This window comes from Nomascus leucogenys, chromosome 12 (assembly GCF_006542625.1).
Source record: "Nomascus leucogenys isolate Asia chromosome 12, Asia_NLE_v1, whole genome shotgun sequence".
Classification (NCBI taxonomy): domain Eukaryota; kingdom Metazoa; phylum Chordata; class Mammalia; order Primates; family Hylobatidae; genus Nomascus; species Nomascus leucogenys.
In genome coordinates, this window is record NC_044392.1 from 12250258 (window position 1) to 12270168 (window position 19911).

At 48.5% G+C, this 19911-nt stretch overlaps 1 protein-coding gene across 1 annotated transcript; it reads left to right on the forward strand.

The window, feature by feature from the left end:
- Positions 1-18091: 18091 nt before the first annotated feature.
- TMEM125 (transmembrane protein 125) lies at positions 18092-19911 on the forward strand. The gene is made up of 2 exons (XM_030823179.1): positions 18092-18247; positions 18487-19911. Exon 2 carries the CDS (start codon positions 18632-18634, stop codon positions 19289-19291), a length of 660 nt encoding a protein of 219 aa, XP_030679039.1. The 5' UTR covers positions 18092-18247; positions 18487-18631; the 3' UTR covers positions 19292-19911.

A 19911-nucleotide genomic window follows, 5' to 3' on the forward strand; every position in this document is an offset into this window, starting at 1 on the left:
ACACCTTGTCTAACTTCTGCTTAGCTGGGGGGCCGAGGCCAGGAGAGGGAAAGAGGAGAGGCTGAGGACTGGGGGCTCCAGCTCATCTGAAGCCACCTCTGCTTGTCTCTGTCTGGGCACAGGACTGCCTGGCACTGAGGGATCTCACTGGACTGGGGGCTGGCTTTCCTGCTACCCCCCTCTTCCGGGCCTTGCAGATGGGGCTCCCTGCTTCTCCTCGCCTGGTCTCTCCTCTGCCAGCTCAGTCAGGACCAAAGCCTGCTCATTCCTATCTCCTTCAGGAAATGCAGTGAGGGTTTCTAAGGACTTTTTTTTTTTTTTTTGAGACGAGTCTCACTCTGTCGCCCGGGCTGGAGCGCAATAGCGCGATCTCAGCTCACTGCAAGCTCCACCTCCCAGGTTCACGCCATTCTCCTACCTCAGCCTCCTGAGTAGCTGGAACTACAGGCACCCACCACCACACTCGGCTAATTTTTTGTATTTTTAGTGGGGACGGGGTTTCACCATGTTAGCCAGGATGGTGTCCATCTCCTGACCTCGTGATCCGCTGGGATTACAGGCGTGAGCCACCGCACCCAGCCACACTCAGCTAATTTTTGTATTTTTAGTAGAGACGGGGTTTCACCATGTTGGCTAGGTTAGTCTCGAACTCCTGACCTCAAGTGATCCACCTGCCTTGGCCTCCCAAAGTGCTGGCATTACAGGCGTGAGCCACCGTGCCCAGCCTCTGAGGGTTTTTTTTTTAATCTGTGCAAAGAAGAAGGAAAAGATGACAGTAAAATAACAGACATGGAAGTGTTGGAAAAATTCCCCAAAGTCTTACATTATCTGCTTACCTTGTTCTTGGAACTGTAAGTAGAGCCCTGCCCTCATTTCCCTTGCCTCCATGTCATTCTAGACTTGTCATCTTTGTTCTGCAGGGTCCTGCTCTGCTCCTCCATTTCTGGGGTGAGAGAGGATGCACTTCTCCCTCTGGTTATTCCTCTCAGGCCCCATCCTGGGAGACCCAGCCACACACAGGTACCAGGAGAGATAGTTCTTTATGCATTAAAGAGCAAAAGAATATAATCCAATATCCCTCTCTTCTCCAACCTGCAGAAGCCAGACACCCCTCTAATACCCAAATAAGAAATATTTGAGCCCACAGTCCCTGCTGGTCCCTGCTGGTCACCTCTGGCTGTCTTAAACCTGGCATCGTCCCATCTTTCCCTAGTCACTTTACTGAAACTCTGGGCACTGCTCATGGGTTGACTTTCACAGAGAGCTGAGGCTTGGCAGTCACATTTGGCAAGGTCTGCCAAAGGCTGGGGTAGCAGAAGGAGCATGCAGGCAAAGGCCGTGGAGCAAAGGGCTCCATAGGGTCTGCAGGAGACTCTGTCTGCTGAGCAACAACCCCCACCCCAGCCTGCACCCTGTCACAGCAGCCAGACCATTCCCCCATGCTGGCATGTTCTTCACATGTACTCGCCCCACTGGGAAGTCAGATCCAGAGAGCAGGGAAGGATCCAGGCACACCCAGAAAGTTTCAGCTGCAAAGATGACAGCCCATTACATTATTATGACGGGTAGGTGGGATCTTCCAGGACCCAAATTCCTCCACTCCAAACTAGCATGTTGGCTTCACCTTTGCAGAAGAAATGGACTTGAAATGAGACTGGGGATGAGGGGCCAGCAGGGGCAGATTGTGCAGGACCTTGAAGGCACACAGAAGCTGTGGGCCACCCAGAGGCTAACGCTAAGGTGCTGGGAGTCACTGCCGCTTCTCACCAAGCTCTTGCCACACTGGCGTCCTTTCAGTTCCTACAAGAGGCCAAGGTCTTTCCTGCCTTCAGCACTTTCCACATACAGTTTCCTCTGCCCCCTCTGCTCTTGCCCCCACACCTTACTTTGTGAACTTCTATTTATCCTTTAGATCTCACCTTAAATGTCACTTCCTCAGAAAGGCAGTCCTTGACTCTCTACCATCTAAACTGCACCCACCTCATCGTTTTTCTTCATAATCATCACTGTAACATGTCTGTTTAGTTGCTTAATATCTGTCTGTCCTGCTAGGAGAGTTCTACAGGGTAAGGGGTGCAGTAGTGGACACAAGGGATGTTTGGTTGCCCAGGTGAAACAGGACAGTGGCTTGGACCAGGATGATGGCAGTGGGGAGGAAGAGACGTGAACTCTTCGGACTTAAGGACTGGTGAGGGTTAGCCAAACCAAGGTGCATGGAACAGGGGCCTGGGAAAAAGAAAAATGCACTAGAAACTGGAGCTTTCCTGAAGACCAGAAGGAAATTCTTAATGGCTAGGACATATCAATATTCAAGTGGTAGATTTTTCAACTGCAAAATGTCTTAGAATCGAGATGTCACATTTCACGTACAAGATGGACCTTGGTTCGCAGACAAGGAAATCAAAACCAAAGAGGAGTAAAGTGACTGGCACGTAGTCACACAGGCAGGGGTGGGGCCGCAGGCCAGTCGGCCCTGTGACTCCAAAGGTGCTGCTCTTATGCACTGCACTGGAGAGATGCCCAAACAAAACACCGTAGGCCAAGTGAAGGTTATAGGAACTTGAAACCCTGGGAGTCTAAATCAGAAGTTAAAGGAGTGGAAACTGGCAGGCTGAGCTAACCTACGCCTAACCTAAACCTGGATGCTGTCCAGCTGGTGAGGAGGAAGTCTGGGCCAAGGGAGGGCCCCACCCTAGCAGAACCTGGCACCTTGGCCAGCAGGTCAACAAGGTCTTTTCTTGGCTGCACAGGGGTGCACACAGCTTCTTGTTAGTAAATGTAGGGCCAGAGGTTCAATCTTGCTTATGTCTCCATGTTCTATCTTCAGTGCTTGCTCCTAATCCACCCATCGGGAGGCATTGGTTCTCTAGCATCCGAGACCTCCGTCCACTTTGTCTATCCAGACTCCGTGGGGAAACTGAAGGCACTCACCCCATTGGTGCCCCCTTTTCCTTCACGAGTCTCTTCATCCAGTTTACTGCTTCAGCCCCCTCAGTGCTGGAGCGGGCCTAGCAGTCACCTCTTCCTGTAAGCAGCCTTAGGGCCCCTTAGGGCCCCCCACTCAAGTGACTAGGCATTGGCACACAGACTACACTCTTGCTCTCCCGGTTGCAGTCCATCATTGAGCTCTAGGTACTCATTCAATTCTGGTGTGATGGCTGGTGCCTTTGGGGAGTGCTGTGCCTCTTTGGTATAATAGCCTCCAGAATTCCTCACTGGGCCCTCTCACCTTCTTCTAGAGTTTTGGCATCAGCTGTGGCCAAGCCGTGTGAGCTACCTAGCTGAGACTCCCCTGGTGTCCTGCTACCTCAACACTGAAAAGCCTGACCTACAGAAGGTTCTAGCATCACTGTCCTGCTTCTTATACAAAATATGGCCAGCCATTGCTGGTCCCAGGAGGTACCTGAGGGCCTGGGAACATCTGTGTGCCCAGGCAGGACCCCCTTATAATCATTCCTCTGGATTCGGAGTGAGAAGTGAAAGGGAAGGCATCTTAGGGCCAGGAACGGGGGTTCACTCTTTCTGAACTCCAATGGGGTGAGCTCTCCTAGACCACTGGGGTTCAAGGGCCTACTTAGGCTTCAAGCATGTCTAAGATGTGCCCAGACTGCCCTGAGCTGAGGTAGGCTGGGGAGCAGATTTCCGAGAAAATAAGCCTGCTCTGTGCACCTGGAAGCAGGAGGGACTAGCATGACTAATCACCTACTATGACCAGTAGCATACAAGAATTTGTATATGTTGCTCATCTACTATGTGTCACATGATGGGATTTGGCAGGGACTACAAATAGGAATTAGTGCTAAAACACCTACTGCATGTATTAATATATTAAGTGTATTGTAAGTGGAACTATGAGAATGTTAGGGAAACACCTGAGGTTTGGTCCAGGTCCTGCTGCTCACCACACAGAAAGTCAATCACTGAGAGGACAAGTATTGCCAAGGAAGAAGGCTTTAATCAGGTGCTGCAGCCAAGGAGATGAGAGCTCAGCCTCAAATCTATCTCCCTGACTAAAACTAGGGGTTTATATACCAGGGAAGAAATGTAACAATGTGTAAGAAAACAAGGACTACAGAGGGGCAAGGAGGCATCTGGTGCAGTGATCTGGTGAGTTTCAGTTCTCTGATACTTTTTTTGAAGGTCCTTTCCTGAGGGAGGAACTCAGATAAAACTAATACAAGTTTCAAGCTTTAAGAGCAGAAGCATCAATTTCTGTGTTCCTCCAAAAGAACAGTCTGTGGGAGTCTTGGGCCAGTTTCAGTGCTCACTTTCTATTTATCAATTGCTCAATCATAAGGAATCTGGCTGTCGATCTTTCTGGCTGCTTCATGCTGAGGAGGGGTTGAGTGACCATGTGGCCACTGAGGAATCAAAGGTTAAGCTAATATAGAGTTTTCTTCTGAAACACAATCTTTATGTCTCCAGTCTGCCACTTCCACCAAAGACGAATCACAGCAGGACCAATCTACCTGTAAAATAGGCTTCAGTCCCATATGCTTGACCTGATTATCTACACAAAGTGCAGCGAGAATCATTGCCAACATAAGCTCTCCAAAACTGGCTTTGCTGGAACCTATCATAAGGCCATTTCAGTCAAAGCAATGGGAAAATAACCAGTTCCTCCAAGTGTGTCCCATTACAAGAGAAAACAGGTTCTTATTAAATGTATGAAAACAAACACATTGCCATGAATTAAGAATATTCGGCTGGGCACGGTGGCTCATGCCTGTAATCCCGGCACTTTGGGAGGCCAAGGCGGGCAGATGACGAGGTCAGGAGATTGAGACCATTCTGGCTAACACGGTGAAACCCCGTCTCTACTAAAAATACAAAAAATTAGCTGGGTGTGGTGGTGGCAGGCGCCTGTAGTCCCAGCTACTCGGGAGGCTGAGGCAGGAGAATGGTATGAACCCAGGAGGCGGAGCCTGCAGTGAGCCGAGATCATGCCACTGCAGTCCAGCCTGGGTGACAGAATGAGACTCTGTCTCAAAAAAAAAAAAAAAGTACAAAGAAAGCTGGGCACAGTGACTCACGCCTGTAATCCCAGCACTTTGGGAGGCAGAGGCAGGTGGATCACAAGGTCAGGAGATCGAGACCATCCTGGCTAACATGGTGAAACCCCGTCTCTACTAAAAATTAAAAAAAAAAATCAGCCAGGTGTGGTGGGGGGCCCCTGTAGTCCCAGCTACTTGGGAGGCTGAGGCAGGAGAATGGCGTGAACCCAGGAGGCGGAGCTTGCAGCGAGCTGAGATCACGCCACTGCACTCCAGCCTGGGCAACAGAGCGAGACTCCATCTCAAGGAAAAAAAAAAAGAATATTCACAAATAGTTTCCAAATTCTGGAGAAATTAGGCAGCGAGAGAAACATGTTTCAAATTCTGTTTACAAAAGTATACTCAATACACTTAAAGTATATTTCAAGGATATAAATAGCTCAAAAGAAAAAAATTCTCCAGACTCTGAAAAACAAAAGGAATCGGCAATATTTCAAACAACAAAAGCCATTAAAAACTTATTTCAGTCCCTTACTAGTTCAGTCCATGCAATCAACTCCTGCTCTGCTTCATATTGGGATATGAACACATTAGCCTTTCAATAAGGGCCCTGAAAGTTTTCTCTCTAATCCAATGGCACAATCTCCAAAGTTATCAGAAACCTGTGTTCAAGAGTGCAGTGTGGCACCATCTTGGCTCACTGCCACTTCCACCTCCTGGGTTCAAGAGATTCTTGTGTCTCAGCCTCCCAAGTAGCTGGGAGGCATACAACACCACACCCAGCTAATTTTTGTATTTTCAGTAGAGACAGGGTTTCGCCATGTTGGCCAGTGTGGTCTTGAACTCCTGGCCTTAAGTGATCCACCACTTCAGTCTCCCAAGAGCTGAGATTACAGGCATGAGCCCCCATGCTTGGTCCCAATTTTCTATTAAAGAGCAGATCAATACTCCAAGACAACCCTGTTATTCCAAAACATGGGCCCAGACGCTGGCCTTGCATCACTGTCCTGAGGATTTGACTGGTATCAATGCTGAAAATTTATCGGGTTGGTGCCTTCTTGAGGCTCAAGAGTCAAAGCCCTGTAACTTAACAGCACAAGCATTAGTTAATAGGATATTTATACTACAGAAAGTCCTGTCGTTTTCTCTAACATGTTACAAATTAAAACACTGTGATTTGGTGTTTAGGAATAACTGCCTGCAGTATTTCAAACCAGTGTATTAAAGTAGTTAGGTTACTCATTGCATATGTCTAATTGCTAGTATTCTAGTGACAGAACTGTGACCCAAAGTATCAAAAATGTGATAAGCCCTATGCCAAACTTATCAAACTAAGACAACTTTTTCCTCTATCATTGAAATATGGTAAATGCAAATATCAGTTTTGGAAATTCAATATGAGAAATAATCTCCTTTCACTTAAATACTGAGAGGTGAAGCTGGCTGGGCTTCTGGGTCGTGTGGGGACTTGGAGAACTTTTCTGTCTAGCCAAAGGATTGTAAACACACCAATCAGCACTCTGTGTCTAGATAAAGGTTTGTAAACACACCAATCAGCACTCTGTAAAAATGCATCAATCAGCACTCTGTGTCTAGCTAAAGGTTTGTAAATGCACCAATCAGCACTCTGTAAAAATGTACCAATCTGCACTCTGTCAAAACGCACCAATCAGTGCTTGTGTCTAGCTAAAGGTTTGTACATGCACCAATCAGCACTCTGTAAAAATGGACCAATCAGTGCTCTGTAAAATGGACTAATCAGCAGGATGTGGGCGGGGCCAAATAAGGGAATAAACACTGGCCACCCGAGCCAGCAGTGGCAACAGGCTCGTGTCCCCTTCCACGCTGTGGAAACTATGTTCTTTCGCTCTTCACAATAAATTGCTGCTGCTCACTCTGGGTCTGCATGCAGTACCTTTTTTTTTTTTTTTTTTCGAGAAGGAGTCTCGCTCCTTCATCCAGGCTGGAGTGCAGTGGCGCGATCTCGGCTCACTGCAGGCTCCACCCGCCGGGATTCAAGCCATTCTCCTGCCTCAGCCTCCCGTGTAGCTGGGACTACAGGCGCCCGCCGCCTCGCCCTGCACTACCTTTAAGTGCTGTAACACTCACTGTGAAGGTCTGCGGCTTCACTCCTAAAGTCAAGGGAGATCACAAACCCACTGGGAGGAACAAACAACTCCAGACGCACCACCTTTAAGAGCTCTAACACTCACTGCAAAGGTCTGCGACTTCACTCCTGAAGTCAGCGAGACAACAAACCCACCAGAAGGAAGAAACAACTCTGGTCATGCCACCTTTAAGAGGTGTAATGCTCACTGCGAAGGTCTGCAGCTTCACTCCTGAAGTCAAGCGAGAACACGAACCCACCAGAAGGAAGAAACTCCAGACACATCTGAACATTGGAAAGAACAAACTCCAGACACACCATCTTTAAGAACTGTAGGCCAGACGTGGTGGCTCATGCCTGTAATCCCAGCACTTTGGGAGGCCGAGGTGGGCGGATCATGAGGTCAGGAGATTGAGACCATCCTGGCTAACACAGTGAAACTCCGACTCTACTAAAAATACAAGAAATTAGCCGGGCGTGGTTAATTTCTTGCCGGTGGTGGGTGCCTGTGGTCCCAGCTGCTCGGGAGGCTGAGAAAGGAGAATGGCGTGAACCCAGGAAGTGGAGCTTGTAGTGAGCTGAGATTGCACCACTGCACTCCAGCCTGGGTGACAGAGCGAGATTCCGTCAAAAAAAAAAAAAAAAACAGAACTGTAACATTCACCACGAGGGTCCGTGGCTTCATTCTTGAAGTCAGCGAGACCAAGAACCCACCAGAAGGAACCAATTCTGGACACAATACTATAGAACAAAACAAGGACAAAGTAAGAACAAGTACAAAACAATTTCTTTTCAGCTATTTTAAAAGCACATCATCACACTTCCAAGACTGGTTTCTAGACACAGTACTGACAACTGATTAGGTAAATTTTACTGCCAAAATCTTCAAACCAGTGCAACACTTGCACATATTTTGTTTTCAAGTTACACACATGAAGGTCAATCAGTGATAAACTACTTGAGATAAAAAAAATCACTAGAAAATATCACCTTTTTTTATTACTACTTAATCCAAGTGAATGTCACTTTAAATTCATTTGAGAGAAATTCTAATCAATATAATTTCATTAAGGACAAGGCCAATCTTTCCTGAACATTAAAACTTTGTATCCATATCACAGTTTTTCTTCATTAAAGGAAACGATCTGAAACCAACCCAAACTATTGTTGACTCACCCTGGAAACAAACACCACGCAAACAGTTCCACTCTCATCCACCTCTCCAAACAACAAAATACATAATGTACTATTTCTGTTCAGAACTTAAAAAAATAAGTCTTTTGTTTTTTAGCTCTAGATCATCAGAGGCAAGCAAAACCAACCAAATTCCAACTGGCTGGTGTGCTCCATCAATTCTTGCAGACCCAACAAAGGTAGCTTAGGAATTCCAGATAAACAGAACAAATGATGACTTCCTGGAAATGCACAGAAAACAAAATAAGTATTCACAGAACCAAATAAAAGCCTTCCACTAGAAACTAAAAACCATAAATTGTTTTATGTATATACATAACACAAGCAAAACCCAAAGCAGAACAAACAGCAAACAAATGAAAATTAGAAGCAAAAACAAACAGGAAACCAACCCCAACCTTTCCCCAACTCAATCTACCCTGGAGGCTACCGTGCTATCCAGACCCCAAAAAAAACACGTGATGAATATTATATTCCTCATACACAATTCAATATCCTTAAGTCCACCAATATCACCATACATCCTGTGCAATCAAGAAATTCACTCTAGGCACATGACCAGTAAGTACTCTAGCACCAGAATTATCCATGCAAAACAGCAAACCTAGTGTGAAGCAATGCAGGCAGGTATGTGAGATTTGGTGCCACACTAAATCTGGCTTCATGCTTAACTGTATTAAAAAAGAATTGCCAAACTGCTAATGTATTTCTTTGCAATATTTATTATTTTACCTTCATCAAGACTAAGAGCTTTAACTATGAAAATGTTAAGTATCCAAATTTCTCCAATTCTCTATCAGGTTTTAAAGAACATTTTATTATCTAAATTTCTTCAACTTATTAATACTATTTTTTTTTGAGAGAGAGAGTCTCACTCTTGTCACCCAGGCTGGAGTGCAATGATGCAATCTCAGCTCACTGCAACCTCCGCCTCCCGGATTCAAGCAATTCTCCTGCCTCAGCCTCCTGAGTAGCTAGGATTACAGGCACTCACCACCACACCTGGCTAATTTTTGTATTTTTGGTAGAGACAGGGTTTCACCATGCTGGCCAGGCTGGTCTCAAACTCCTGACCTCAGGTGATCCACCCATGTCAGCCTCCCAAAGAGCAAGGATTACAGGCATGAGCCACTGCACCCAGCCAAAACTTTTTCAACTTTCTATTTTTCTCTGCATGTGCAGAGAAACAAGAAAAACTACATACAACTTACACAGACTATGCACAACATGCCTGGGCTTTCCATCCAGTCTCAGGTTTTTTTCTTCTTGTTTTTTCTTTAAATAACCAGTTATTTTACTCCAACACAAAAAATTCACCACACAAGACCCTTTCTCATGCAAAATTATTATCTTTTCTTTACAATCTTCTTTGCCAAAAATACATCTTCATATCCATGACTTTCTTCACACCTCTCTCCCTTACTTACTGGTTCCTTAGTACTTTGTTTTATAAATAATCATTTTCAAGTCCATAATTTGAATTAACTTTACTTTTAGATAACTTCTGAATTAGACATAATTATTCTTTTTCTCACTAATAGCACATTTGTGGCACATTTTATAGACATAATTATATATTAACTATAATTCTTGTCCTTGGTAACCTTAAATTTTAGTGAAACCCTAGGAAGCAATAAATCCTGAACTATCAGATATGAGCATTTTATAGCTGAGAACATTTCCACAATTTCTAGAAACGTATTTCCCCACATCATAACCCTTTCTTAACTGGAGATGACCCAGATGTTAATGAGCTTCAAAAATAATTTTAAGATTTAAAGTTACACAAAAAGTTTACTTATATTTATCCCATTTACATGTACTCAATTCTTTCATTTTTAACAGTTTATCTAGATTACTTCTGAAAACAGTTATTAGACACCATCATTTAAAGTTGGTTATTTCCTTGTTAACCAGTTTTTTCTTTTGCTTCCTTTTTTTGTTTGTTTGTTTATTTGTTTGTTTGTTTGAGACAGAGTCTCACCCTGTCACCTAGGCTGGAGTGCAGTGGTGCAATCTCAACTCACTGCAACCTCTGCCTCCTGGGTTCAAGCAATTCTCCTGCCTCAGCTTCCCAAGTAGCTGGGATTACAGGCATGCACCAGCACACCCAGCTAATTTGTATTTTTAGTAGAGATGGGATTTCACCACGTTGGCCAGGCTGGTCTCAAACTCCTGACCTCAAGTGATCTTCCCGCTTCAGCCTCCCAAAGTGCTGGGATTACAGGCATGAGCCACCACACCCAGCCTAACCAGTTTTTTCATAGCCAGTGAACTTCAGGTGCTCACTTAAGAGCCTCCAAGTTAAGGACCGGGCGCGGTGGCTCACACCTGTAATCCCAGCACTTTGGGAGGCTGAGGCGGGCGGATCACGAGGTCAGGAGATCAAGACCATCCTGGCTAACACAGTGAAACTCCATCTCTACTAAAAACACAAAAAATTAGCCAGGCGTGGTAGCAGGCGCCTGTGATCCCAGCTACTCGGGAGGCTGAGGCAGGAGAATGGTGTGAACCCAGGAGGCGGAGCCTGCAGTGAGCCGAGATCACGCCACTGCACTCCAGCCTGGGTGACAGAGCAAGACTCTGTCTCAAAAAAAAAAAAAAAAAGAGCCTCCAAGTTAAAAACATAGGTATTTTAACCAATAACTCAGAAATTCAGCTGTTTTCATTAAACCAACAACATTCATTAGTGTTATCAAAAAATTTGCACAAAGATCATTTGGTTTGGGCTGGGTTTATAGTTTTATAACCTTCTATGCCAAACTCTGACACCTCAAACTATCTAACAGAGACAAATATAAAATCCAGACACAAATGTATGCTGACAATTCTGAAGACATTTATATTTTCATTTTACCAATAATTTTAAAACCAGTTTGTTTAGTAAAGATTTACTTAAGTCATGTGAACTTGAAAATTGCTTAGACTTATTTACTTAATTTGTGAGTGCTCTTATAAGCCAACACAACACATAACAGTAAGTGTACATACAAATAAACACATCTAGGTACGTAGACACATACACGAGCGAAAATCCAATAGCTTTTACCTTGGAACTTTACCCATGCCATAGCAATACAAACTCAGCGGCTTTACATAGTTACACTTTGTTTGCCCTGACAGGTAATCCAACAAAGGCTATGAGCCAAAATTTTGGGTAAAGCAGTTTTCATGGCAGTTTGATTTTTAAGGGCCAAACCTCCCCAGACTCCAAAGAACACTGGGGCTAAACAGCACCAAAGGAAAACATCACATATTAACCAGGCCCGACTCTGCTTAAAACAGCAGCACAAAAGCCTGGATCCATGCAACTCCATCCCACTTTCCCATTCAGCAGCAAACTCCAGATTCCAAACAAGATTGGGGCCAAACAGTATTGCAAAAGATTATCAAATTGAATTCTAATTCCTCATGCCTATATCAAATACACACAATCACCAGAACACTATCCAACTACTGCAGCAACAGACAAGCCCCTAGTGTCCAAACTGAAACAGTCAGGGTGCTCCCTCTCTCTTCTGTGTTTGGGCTTGATCAACCAGCAAATGGGAATTCCTTAAGGAATTTCCCAAATTGAGAGGAGCTGACCCTGCCGTCTGGTACCCAAAAAAGAGGCTCACTTGCTGGGACATAACACACAAGTACAAACAAGTCCCCAAGAGTGTCCATACTGAAACAGTCAGGGTGTTTCCCTCTCAGTCAGTTGGGCTTGTTCCACCTATAAATGGAAATTCCCTTAAACATTTCCCAGGTTGAGAGGAGTAGATCCTGCTGTCTGGACCCACAAAGGACACTCACCCATCTGGGTGCCTAGCTTGAGTCTGAAGCTCTGTCTCATCAACTATAGCTGCAGTGGTGGGTCACAAAACATAATCTGGGTGTTGGGATTCTTCCTTGCAGTGAGGATGGTCATGGTGAGTGGGACCAATACTCCAAAAGATGTCTATCTCGGGAAACTATCACTCACTGAGAAGGGAATGGGTGCCTGGAGGCATTGGAAGCCTGTAGGTGCTATGCCTTATGCCCATTGTTTCCTGAGACTGCCCTCAGGATGGCAAGAACAGTGCCTCTCCACTTACCACTATATCTCCAGCACCTGCACAACACCTGGTCCACAGGAGGGATACTATCAATGGATGCTGAATGAACTAATACTTTTTTTTTTTTTTTTTGAGATGGAGTCTTGCTCTGTTGCCCAGGTTGGAATGCAGTGGCACGATCTCGGCTCACTGCAACCTCCACCTCCCGGGTTCAAGCGATTATCCTGCCTCAGCCACCTGAGTAGCTGGGATTACAGGCGCGTGCCACCATACCTGGCAATTTTTTTTTATTTTTAGTAGAGATGGGGTTTCACCATGTTGCCCAGGCTGGTCTTGAACGCCTGACCTCAAGTGATCTGCCCACCTCAGCCTCCCAAAGTGCTGGCATTACAGGTGTGAGCCACCGTGCCCAGCCTAATTATATTATTTAATCCCCCTACAACTATATAAACTAAGTTCTGTCATCCCCATCTTACAAAAGAAAGAGACTGAGACACATGGAGGTTAAGCAGTTTTTCTCCGGTTATACAGCTAGAGCTGGGGCTTGAACCTTCAAGATCAATCTAGCTCCAAATCCAGTGTTCTTTCCACTATTCATTCATTCATTCAACAAATGTTTATTGAGCACCTACTCTATGCCAGTCCTATTCCAGCAGGTAGGGATAGGACAGTAAACACACACAAATCCTTTTCTTCATGAAGCTTACAGTCTAGGAGACAAAATTCCAGATTGATAAGAAAGATATATAGCATGTCAGAGTGATAGTGCTAAGGAGAAACATAAGGAGATAAAAGACATAAGGGCAGGGGATAGGAAGTACTGGGAGGTTGCAATTTGAGACAAGGTGGCCAAGAGGTCTCCCTGAGAAGATGCCATTTGAGAACATTCCTGAAGGAGGGAGGAAGGGCGGGGAGGGAGGGAGGGAGGGAGCCATGTGGGTCGGAAGCATTCCAGGCAGATGGAGCTGCTGGTGCAGAGGCTCTGAGGCAATAGGAATGAAGCCAGAGAGAGTCTTAAGGCCGTGGGAGGACTCTGTTCCTCTGAGGAAGGTGGGCCGCGGGAGGGACTCTGCACCTCTTAACTGGATCACTCGGGCCACTGGGTTGAGAACAGCCTGTGGTGGGAACATGGCAGCAGCTGGGAGACAGCCCCACAGCCTCTGTGTTCTCCCCACAGTACTCCCATTCGCCACCTTCTTGTGGATCTGTGGGTGGTTCGTCTGCACCTTCCGCTCTGTGCCCGCGGCCGCCTCCTCCTCCTGACCTTCACCGTCACCAATCTGAATTACCCCAACAACCTGTGCTTTGGGGCGGAGTTTAACAGCCCTGTGAGGAGCCTGCCTTTCCACTTGACTCCAGGTTACTTGATAAGACCCAGAACTAGAATAGAGACTTGCCCAATCAATGTTTAAACCAACGAAGCTTTTAGACTTTGTTTCTCCCCTCCAAAAATTTCCCTTCAAACCCCTAAGGGAAGGGGAAAAGGAAGGAAAATTTCATTGGTCCCCCACTGCAGCTCTGCCTGGGACAGCTGGCCCATGGGTCTGGCTGGGACTGGACCTGAGGACCAGGGTGGGTAAATAAATGTCAGATGTTTGCAAGAGGGATCTGCAGCCAGCAAGCCCTGTTGGGCCCCTGGCTCCCCCGCTCCTCTGAGTCAAGCCCCTTTATTATAAAGGGGATACCTTTATAATGCCTTGCAAAGTGGCGGGACGAACACCTGCAATGTCACACCACTGTCTCCCTACCCCACTCCGCCCAGCCATCCTCCTGATCCAGCCTGCACTGACCTTCTTCTGAGGGGAAGGACATCTAAAGCCATGCCATGCAGTAAGGACACAGCCACATGACAGATGTGGTGCCTGGGCATTTGCAATGTGGCTGGGATAAATGAGATGCACTGTAAGTATAAAATAATACCTACCACATTTTCAAGACTTTTGGTTCACGCCTGGAATCTCAGCACTTTGAGAAGCCAAGGCAGGAAGATCGCTTGAACCCAGGAGTTTGAGAACAGCCTGGACAACATAGCAAGACCCCCATCTCTATTTTTAAAAATAAAAATAAAATACCTTGTACAAAATAAAACTGTAAAATAGCTCATCAATAACATATATAAAAATGTGTTTTGGAATTAAAATATATTAATTTAAATGTATTAATCTCATGGGTTTCTTTTTCATTTTTGAATGCAGCTATTAGAAAAGTTTAAATTATATATGAGGCTCACACTATATTTCTTTTTTCTTCCCTGCGCCCCACCCCCGGCCCCCAGACGGAGCCTTGCTCTGTCACCCAGGTCGGAGTGCAATGGCGCAATCTCCCTTCACTGCAACCTCTGCCTCCCAAGTTCAAGCAATTTTCCTGCCTCAGCCTCCTGAGTAGCTGGGATTACAGGGGCCTGCCACCATGCCTGGCTAATTTTTGTATTTTTAGTAGAGACGAGGTTTCACCATGTTGGCCAGGCTGGTCTTGAACTCCTGACCTCGTGATCTGCCCACCTCAGCCTCCCAAAGTGCTGGGATTACAGGCGTGAGCCACCATGCCCGGCGGCTCAGGCTGTATTTCTAGTGGACAAGACTGTTCTAGAATTATGACTGGCCTCCAGTCATCTCCATGGAACAAAGGAAACAGATGCAAAAGCAGGTCGAGCACCATTATTTTGTGAACTGATAATGACAAGATAAGGGTGATCTTGTTTTTCTTTTCTAGTTCATACACATCAGGAGGAGAAAGCAAGAGACATCACAGGGGCTGATCCAGGAGATGAGGGACAGCCTACAACAGCTCCAGCCAGCCTGCCCTTCACCAGTCCAGAGGGTGGTGTCTGTGGTGCCAGATTTGCCTATTAGAAGCTCCAACCATGTCCCTGTTAAACTTCAGAACCCTCCATGGGCCCCTTACACAGCCCAAGTGCCTCACTATGGGCCTTCAAGACCCTGAACAGCCTGAGCCGAACTTGTCTTTCCAGCTTCATCTCACATGCTTCCTGCTCAAAACCCCCACAGCTGTCAGTTCACTCTATCGTTTAGTCTGCTAATCAATCATTCAACAAATATGTATTGATTACATCCTACATACTAGCTACTAATGTCATGATGATTAGCAAAAGAGGCACTGTCTGTGTACTTGCTGGGGACCACACATCTAGCAGGGAATGACAGGTAAATACATAATAGGCAATTAAGCACATTGCAGTAAGAGTAGCTGTTGGGGAAGCACAGGGGCCGTGGGTGCACCAAAGAGGCACCTAAACCAGCCTGCAAGTCAGGGAGGGCTTCCTGGAGGAGGTGGCATCTCAGTTGAAGAATGCAAGTCACCCAGACTGAGGCTGGGGAGTGGCAAATATCCCAGGCAAGGGAGAACTCTTGAGTTCAAAAACTGGAAGGGCAGAGAGGAGGGCAGGGTGCCAGTGGCAAATGACTGGCCTGGTGTATATGGAAGGGGCTTTATGAGCCTTGTGAAGGAGTGTGGCATTTCTTCTGAAGTGTTTATTCTGGGAGCTCGTGTCTCCCGCCTGAAAGGCCTTCACCCCTCCTCCCTGTTCACTCAAATCCTGCTTCCCCAGTAGGATCCAGTCTGTGTGGCAAGCCAGGCATTTGACAGAGAATGAGCAAAGGGCTTTTGGAGGCTCCAGCCTAGGGCCAAGGGATGGAGGTACTGGGGCTGTGTTTGGGGGTCCGCTGGTGTTGGAATTTGGGGCTAAAGCTGGGTTTGAGGTTGGCGTTAGGTTTGGGGGCTGGATTCAGGAACAGGAGTTGAGGTTCCGGCTGAGCGTGAGGTTGGGATCTAGGACCTTAGTCCAGAATTTGAGTTGGAGTTAGCAGTTGGGGGCTGAGGTTTCTAGCCAGATTTGGGGTTGGATTTGGAGTTGGGACTTTAATTGAATTTGGAAATGAGGCTGGGGGTTGGGGCTGAGATGTGCGGCAGGAGCTGGGGCAGGGGTGGAAGCTGGAGGTTCTAGCTAGGGTTCGCAGCTGCAGCTGGAGTTAGGGGTTGGTTTTGAAGCTGGAGCTAAAGCTAAATCGGGGTGGGAGCTGGGAAATGGGTTGGCGCCCAGGCTCTGGGGCAGATAGACGACATTCCTCCTGCTGCCCAGGTCTGCGAATTGTGTTCCGAGCCCTAACTGCAGCGGACAGAAGCCCCTCCCTTCCCAGGAATGCCTCAGCCCAGCAGAAGGAGCAGTGCCACGTCAGCCAATCGGCTCAGGCCCTGCCCTGGAAACGACACCTGTTCATCCTCCTCCCCCCAGGCTCACCTGAGTGCAGGTTAGGCAGGTGAAGTGTCTCCCCGGAAACCAAGCTAGAGTGCCCCACCTGCTCGGCCCTGCCTTATCGGATCGGATCCAGCACATCCAGGCTTCTCGTGAGTTCCCCCATCGTCCCCCAACGCCCCGCCGCCCCCACGTTCTCCCACTCGCTTTTCCCCTGAGAACCTCCACCCCGCCCCCATTCTGGCCCCCGTTGTCTCAGCACACCTGTGCAAGCACTTTCAGACCAGCGAAATCACAGCCCAGGGGAATGCTGGGACTGACTCCACGGCCACGCCCACCTCCCCCACTTCCTTGAGGGCATCGGCACCAGCCCCCGCCCACCTGGGGGGTAGGGGTCAGCCTCTGCAGAGGAGTCTCCGCGAGGACAGATACCTCGTCAGGATGTAACCTATGCACGGCCACACAGTAATATTCCCAGAATGACCCAGGACCTACGTCTTCTGCCCTGTCCTGCCTTGGAGGGGTAACATCGTTTTCATGTATTCAAAAAGCACGCTTTGAGCATCTATGAAGGCTCTAGGCCCCACTGGAATTCTGAAACGAAGATGTCAGGTGACTCATCCCCACCCCTCAGGATAAATGTTATTGTCCTCACTTTTCAGACAAGGAGACTGAGGCCGTAAGAGATGAACCACTCAGGCTTCCTGGCCCCTCCCCCAGACCCCTCTCCTGGGCTCTGCAGGGCTCTGAGCTGACTAACCCACACCCACAGTTAGCACAGGCACCAGCCTGCTTGCTTCTGTCTCTGTCTTCCGTTGCAAAACTGGGGCTCCTTGAGGGCAGGGACCTCATGTGCTTTATTTTTGCCCAATGTGAGACATGCTGTCCTCTGGAGGACAGGTTAAATCAGCAGCCACCGTTAGGTGCCTGGCCATGCTCCCACCGGTGGGAAGGACTAGAGCTGGGGGTTCAAATCCAGAGCCCTCCTTTTTCCTTTGCTCCACTTTAGAGAAATCATGGAGGAGGATGACATGGGGGAATGGCGAGTGTGGAGAAGAGCAAGGGGAGCAGAAAGACCAGTGAGGAGGTGGAGGCAGGAGCCGAGGATACAAGAGCAGGGAGCTGGCTAGAGAAATGTTTAGAGGTGGAGCCCCGGGGACAGGATGTGGATTAGATACAGCAGAGGGAGGAGGAGCTGGCTGAGAGGGTGGTGATGCCATGCCTGAAGTGAGGAACACAGGAGGAACAGGTTGGAGTAAGATAATGAGCTTGGTTGGGACCTGTTGCATCACAGGGACATCAAGGTGACAATTGACTCAGGAGGGAGATGTAGGTTGGAGAGAGGAACTTGGGAACTGGCAGCTTATATCACCAAACTCATGGCTGTGAGATTAGATGGGATGTTAGGGGAAGGAGGGTGTTAGGGGTCTGGTCCTAACCCACAGAGAAGGAGGAGACACAGCCCTAAAAGAGAAGTGTCAAGGTCAGTCAGGCTTCTGGTTCCAGAAGGGTTAAGTCATAAGCACCCCCTCCGTCCCCACAGCTCCCCCCCAGGAACCAGTGGTGACAGCTGAGGCCATGTGAGTAGGATCCTGAATGAGGCTTTATCTCTGGCTGTTCGTCCCATCGTCCACCGTGGCACCAGCTCCCCCAGCCAGCCGGGATGGGACCAGCGACTGAGACAGCCAGAGGCAGAGAGGTCAGGGCCTGGGTGAGGGGATTCCCTGGAGGGTTTTAGGGGGTACCCTATGGGCGGGGTACTCCCCTGGGGTCATCGGAGAGCCATTCCCAAGGGACAGTGCTGCAGAGGGGGCTATCCCAGGGGACATTCGGGGGAAACACCGGGGTGGGTTCTCAGGGATCATCCCCAAGGCTCCCAGGTGGGACCATGGGGGACAGGTGGGCTGGGAAGGTAAGACTGTGATCCTTTCCCTACAGGTGAGGGTGACCATATCCTGGACTGTGAGAGGAATGGGACTCTGGGCCTGTAGCTGCCAAGCAGGTGGCAGGTGCTCCAGGCTGTGATCTGCACCCTGTGACCCCCGACATTGACCTCCTACCCTGACCCCTGCCTGACCAAGCCATGTCTGAACAGGAGGGTCAAGCCCCAGGGGGCCGGGGGCTGCCCCCGGATATGCTGGCAGAGCAGGTGGAGCTGTGGTGGTCCCAGCAGCCGCGGCGCTCGGCGCTCTGCTTTGTCGTGGCCGTGGGCCTCGTGGCAGGCTGTGGCGCGGGCGGTGTGGCACTGCTGTCAACCACCAGCAGCCGCTCGGGTGAATGGCGGCTAGCAACGGGCACTGTGCTCTGTTTCCTGGCTCTGCTGGTGCTGGTGAAACAGCTGATGAGCTCGGCTGTGCAGGACATGAACTGCATCCGCCAGGCCCACCATGTGGCCCTGCTGCGCAGTGGTGGAGGGGCCGATGCCCTCGTGGTGCTGCTCAGTGGCCTCGTGCTGCTGGTCACCGGTCTGACCCTGGCCGGGCTGGCCGCTGCCCCTGCCCCTGCTCGGCCGCTGGCCGCCATGCTGTCTGTGGGCATTGCTCTGGCTGCCTTGGGCTCGCTTTTGCTGCTGGGCCTGCTGCTGTATCAAGTGAGCGTGAGCGGACACTGCCCCTCCATCTGTATGGCCACTCCCTCCACCCACAGTGGCCATGGCGGCCACGGCAGCATCTTCAGCATCTCAGGACAGTTGTCTGCTGGCCAGCGTCACGAGACCACATCCAGCATCGCCAGCCTCATCTGACGGAGCCAGAGCCGCCCTTCTTCCCACACCGGCCTCAGCGTCCCCAGAGCCGAGCCAGGGTGTGAGTGCATGTGGACATTGAGTATACATGAGTGCGTGTATGCCCCCAGGCTGGGTCAGCTCTTCTGTGGATTGCATGGCATGTGATTAAGAGCCCATGTGTTCCCACATATCCGTATCATGTGAAAGTTAATGCGTGCCTCCTTGGAACTGGGTGTTTGTGTCCATGGAACTTCCTCTCTATATCTCAGGTCAGTAGGCGCAGAAACGCCTCATGATGAAGATTCTTGAGCCCCGTTTCCAAAACCCGTCAAATCCAATCCTGTCCTGTAACATCCATCAAGGATTTCCTTAGGGGTGACTGCTGCCCACCCAAGACTGCACCAGTGCCTGCTCATTGAGGAGAGTAACTGCTGGCCAGGCAGAAGGAATATGGGCTCTGCAATGAGACACACCTGGAGGGGACTCTCCCGTTGAGCACTAGCAGCTGGAGGAGTTGGGAGTTCGTGGCTATCGTGGTTGTGTTCATCGATTGTGGGGATGAAATGTCATTGTGTATGGAAGGCGGGGCTCGTGGCTGATGTGCAATAAAATGGCGGCTGCCGTTGTCATTGTCTCCA

Bases quoted from the DNA above. Each gene is read 5' to 3' on its own strand.
- TMEM125 (XM_030823179.1), top strand. From the start codon at position 18,632: ATGTCTGAACAGGAGGGTCAAGCCCCAGGGGGCCGGGGGCTGCCCCCG.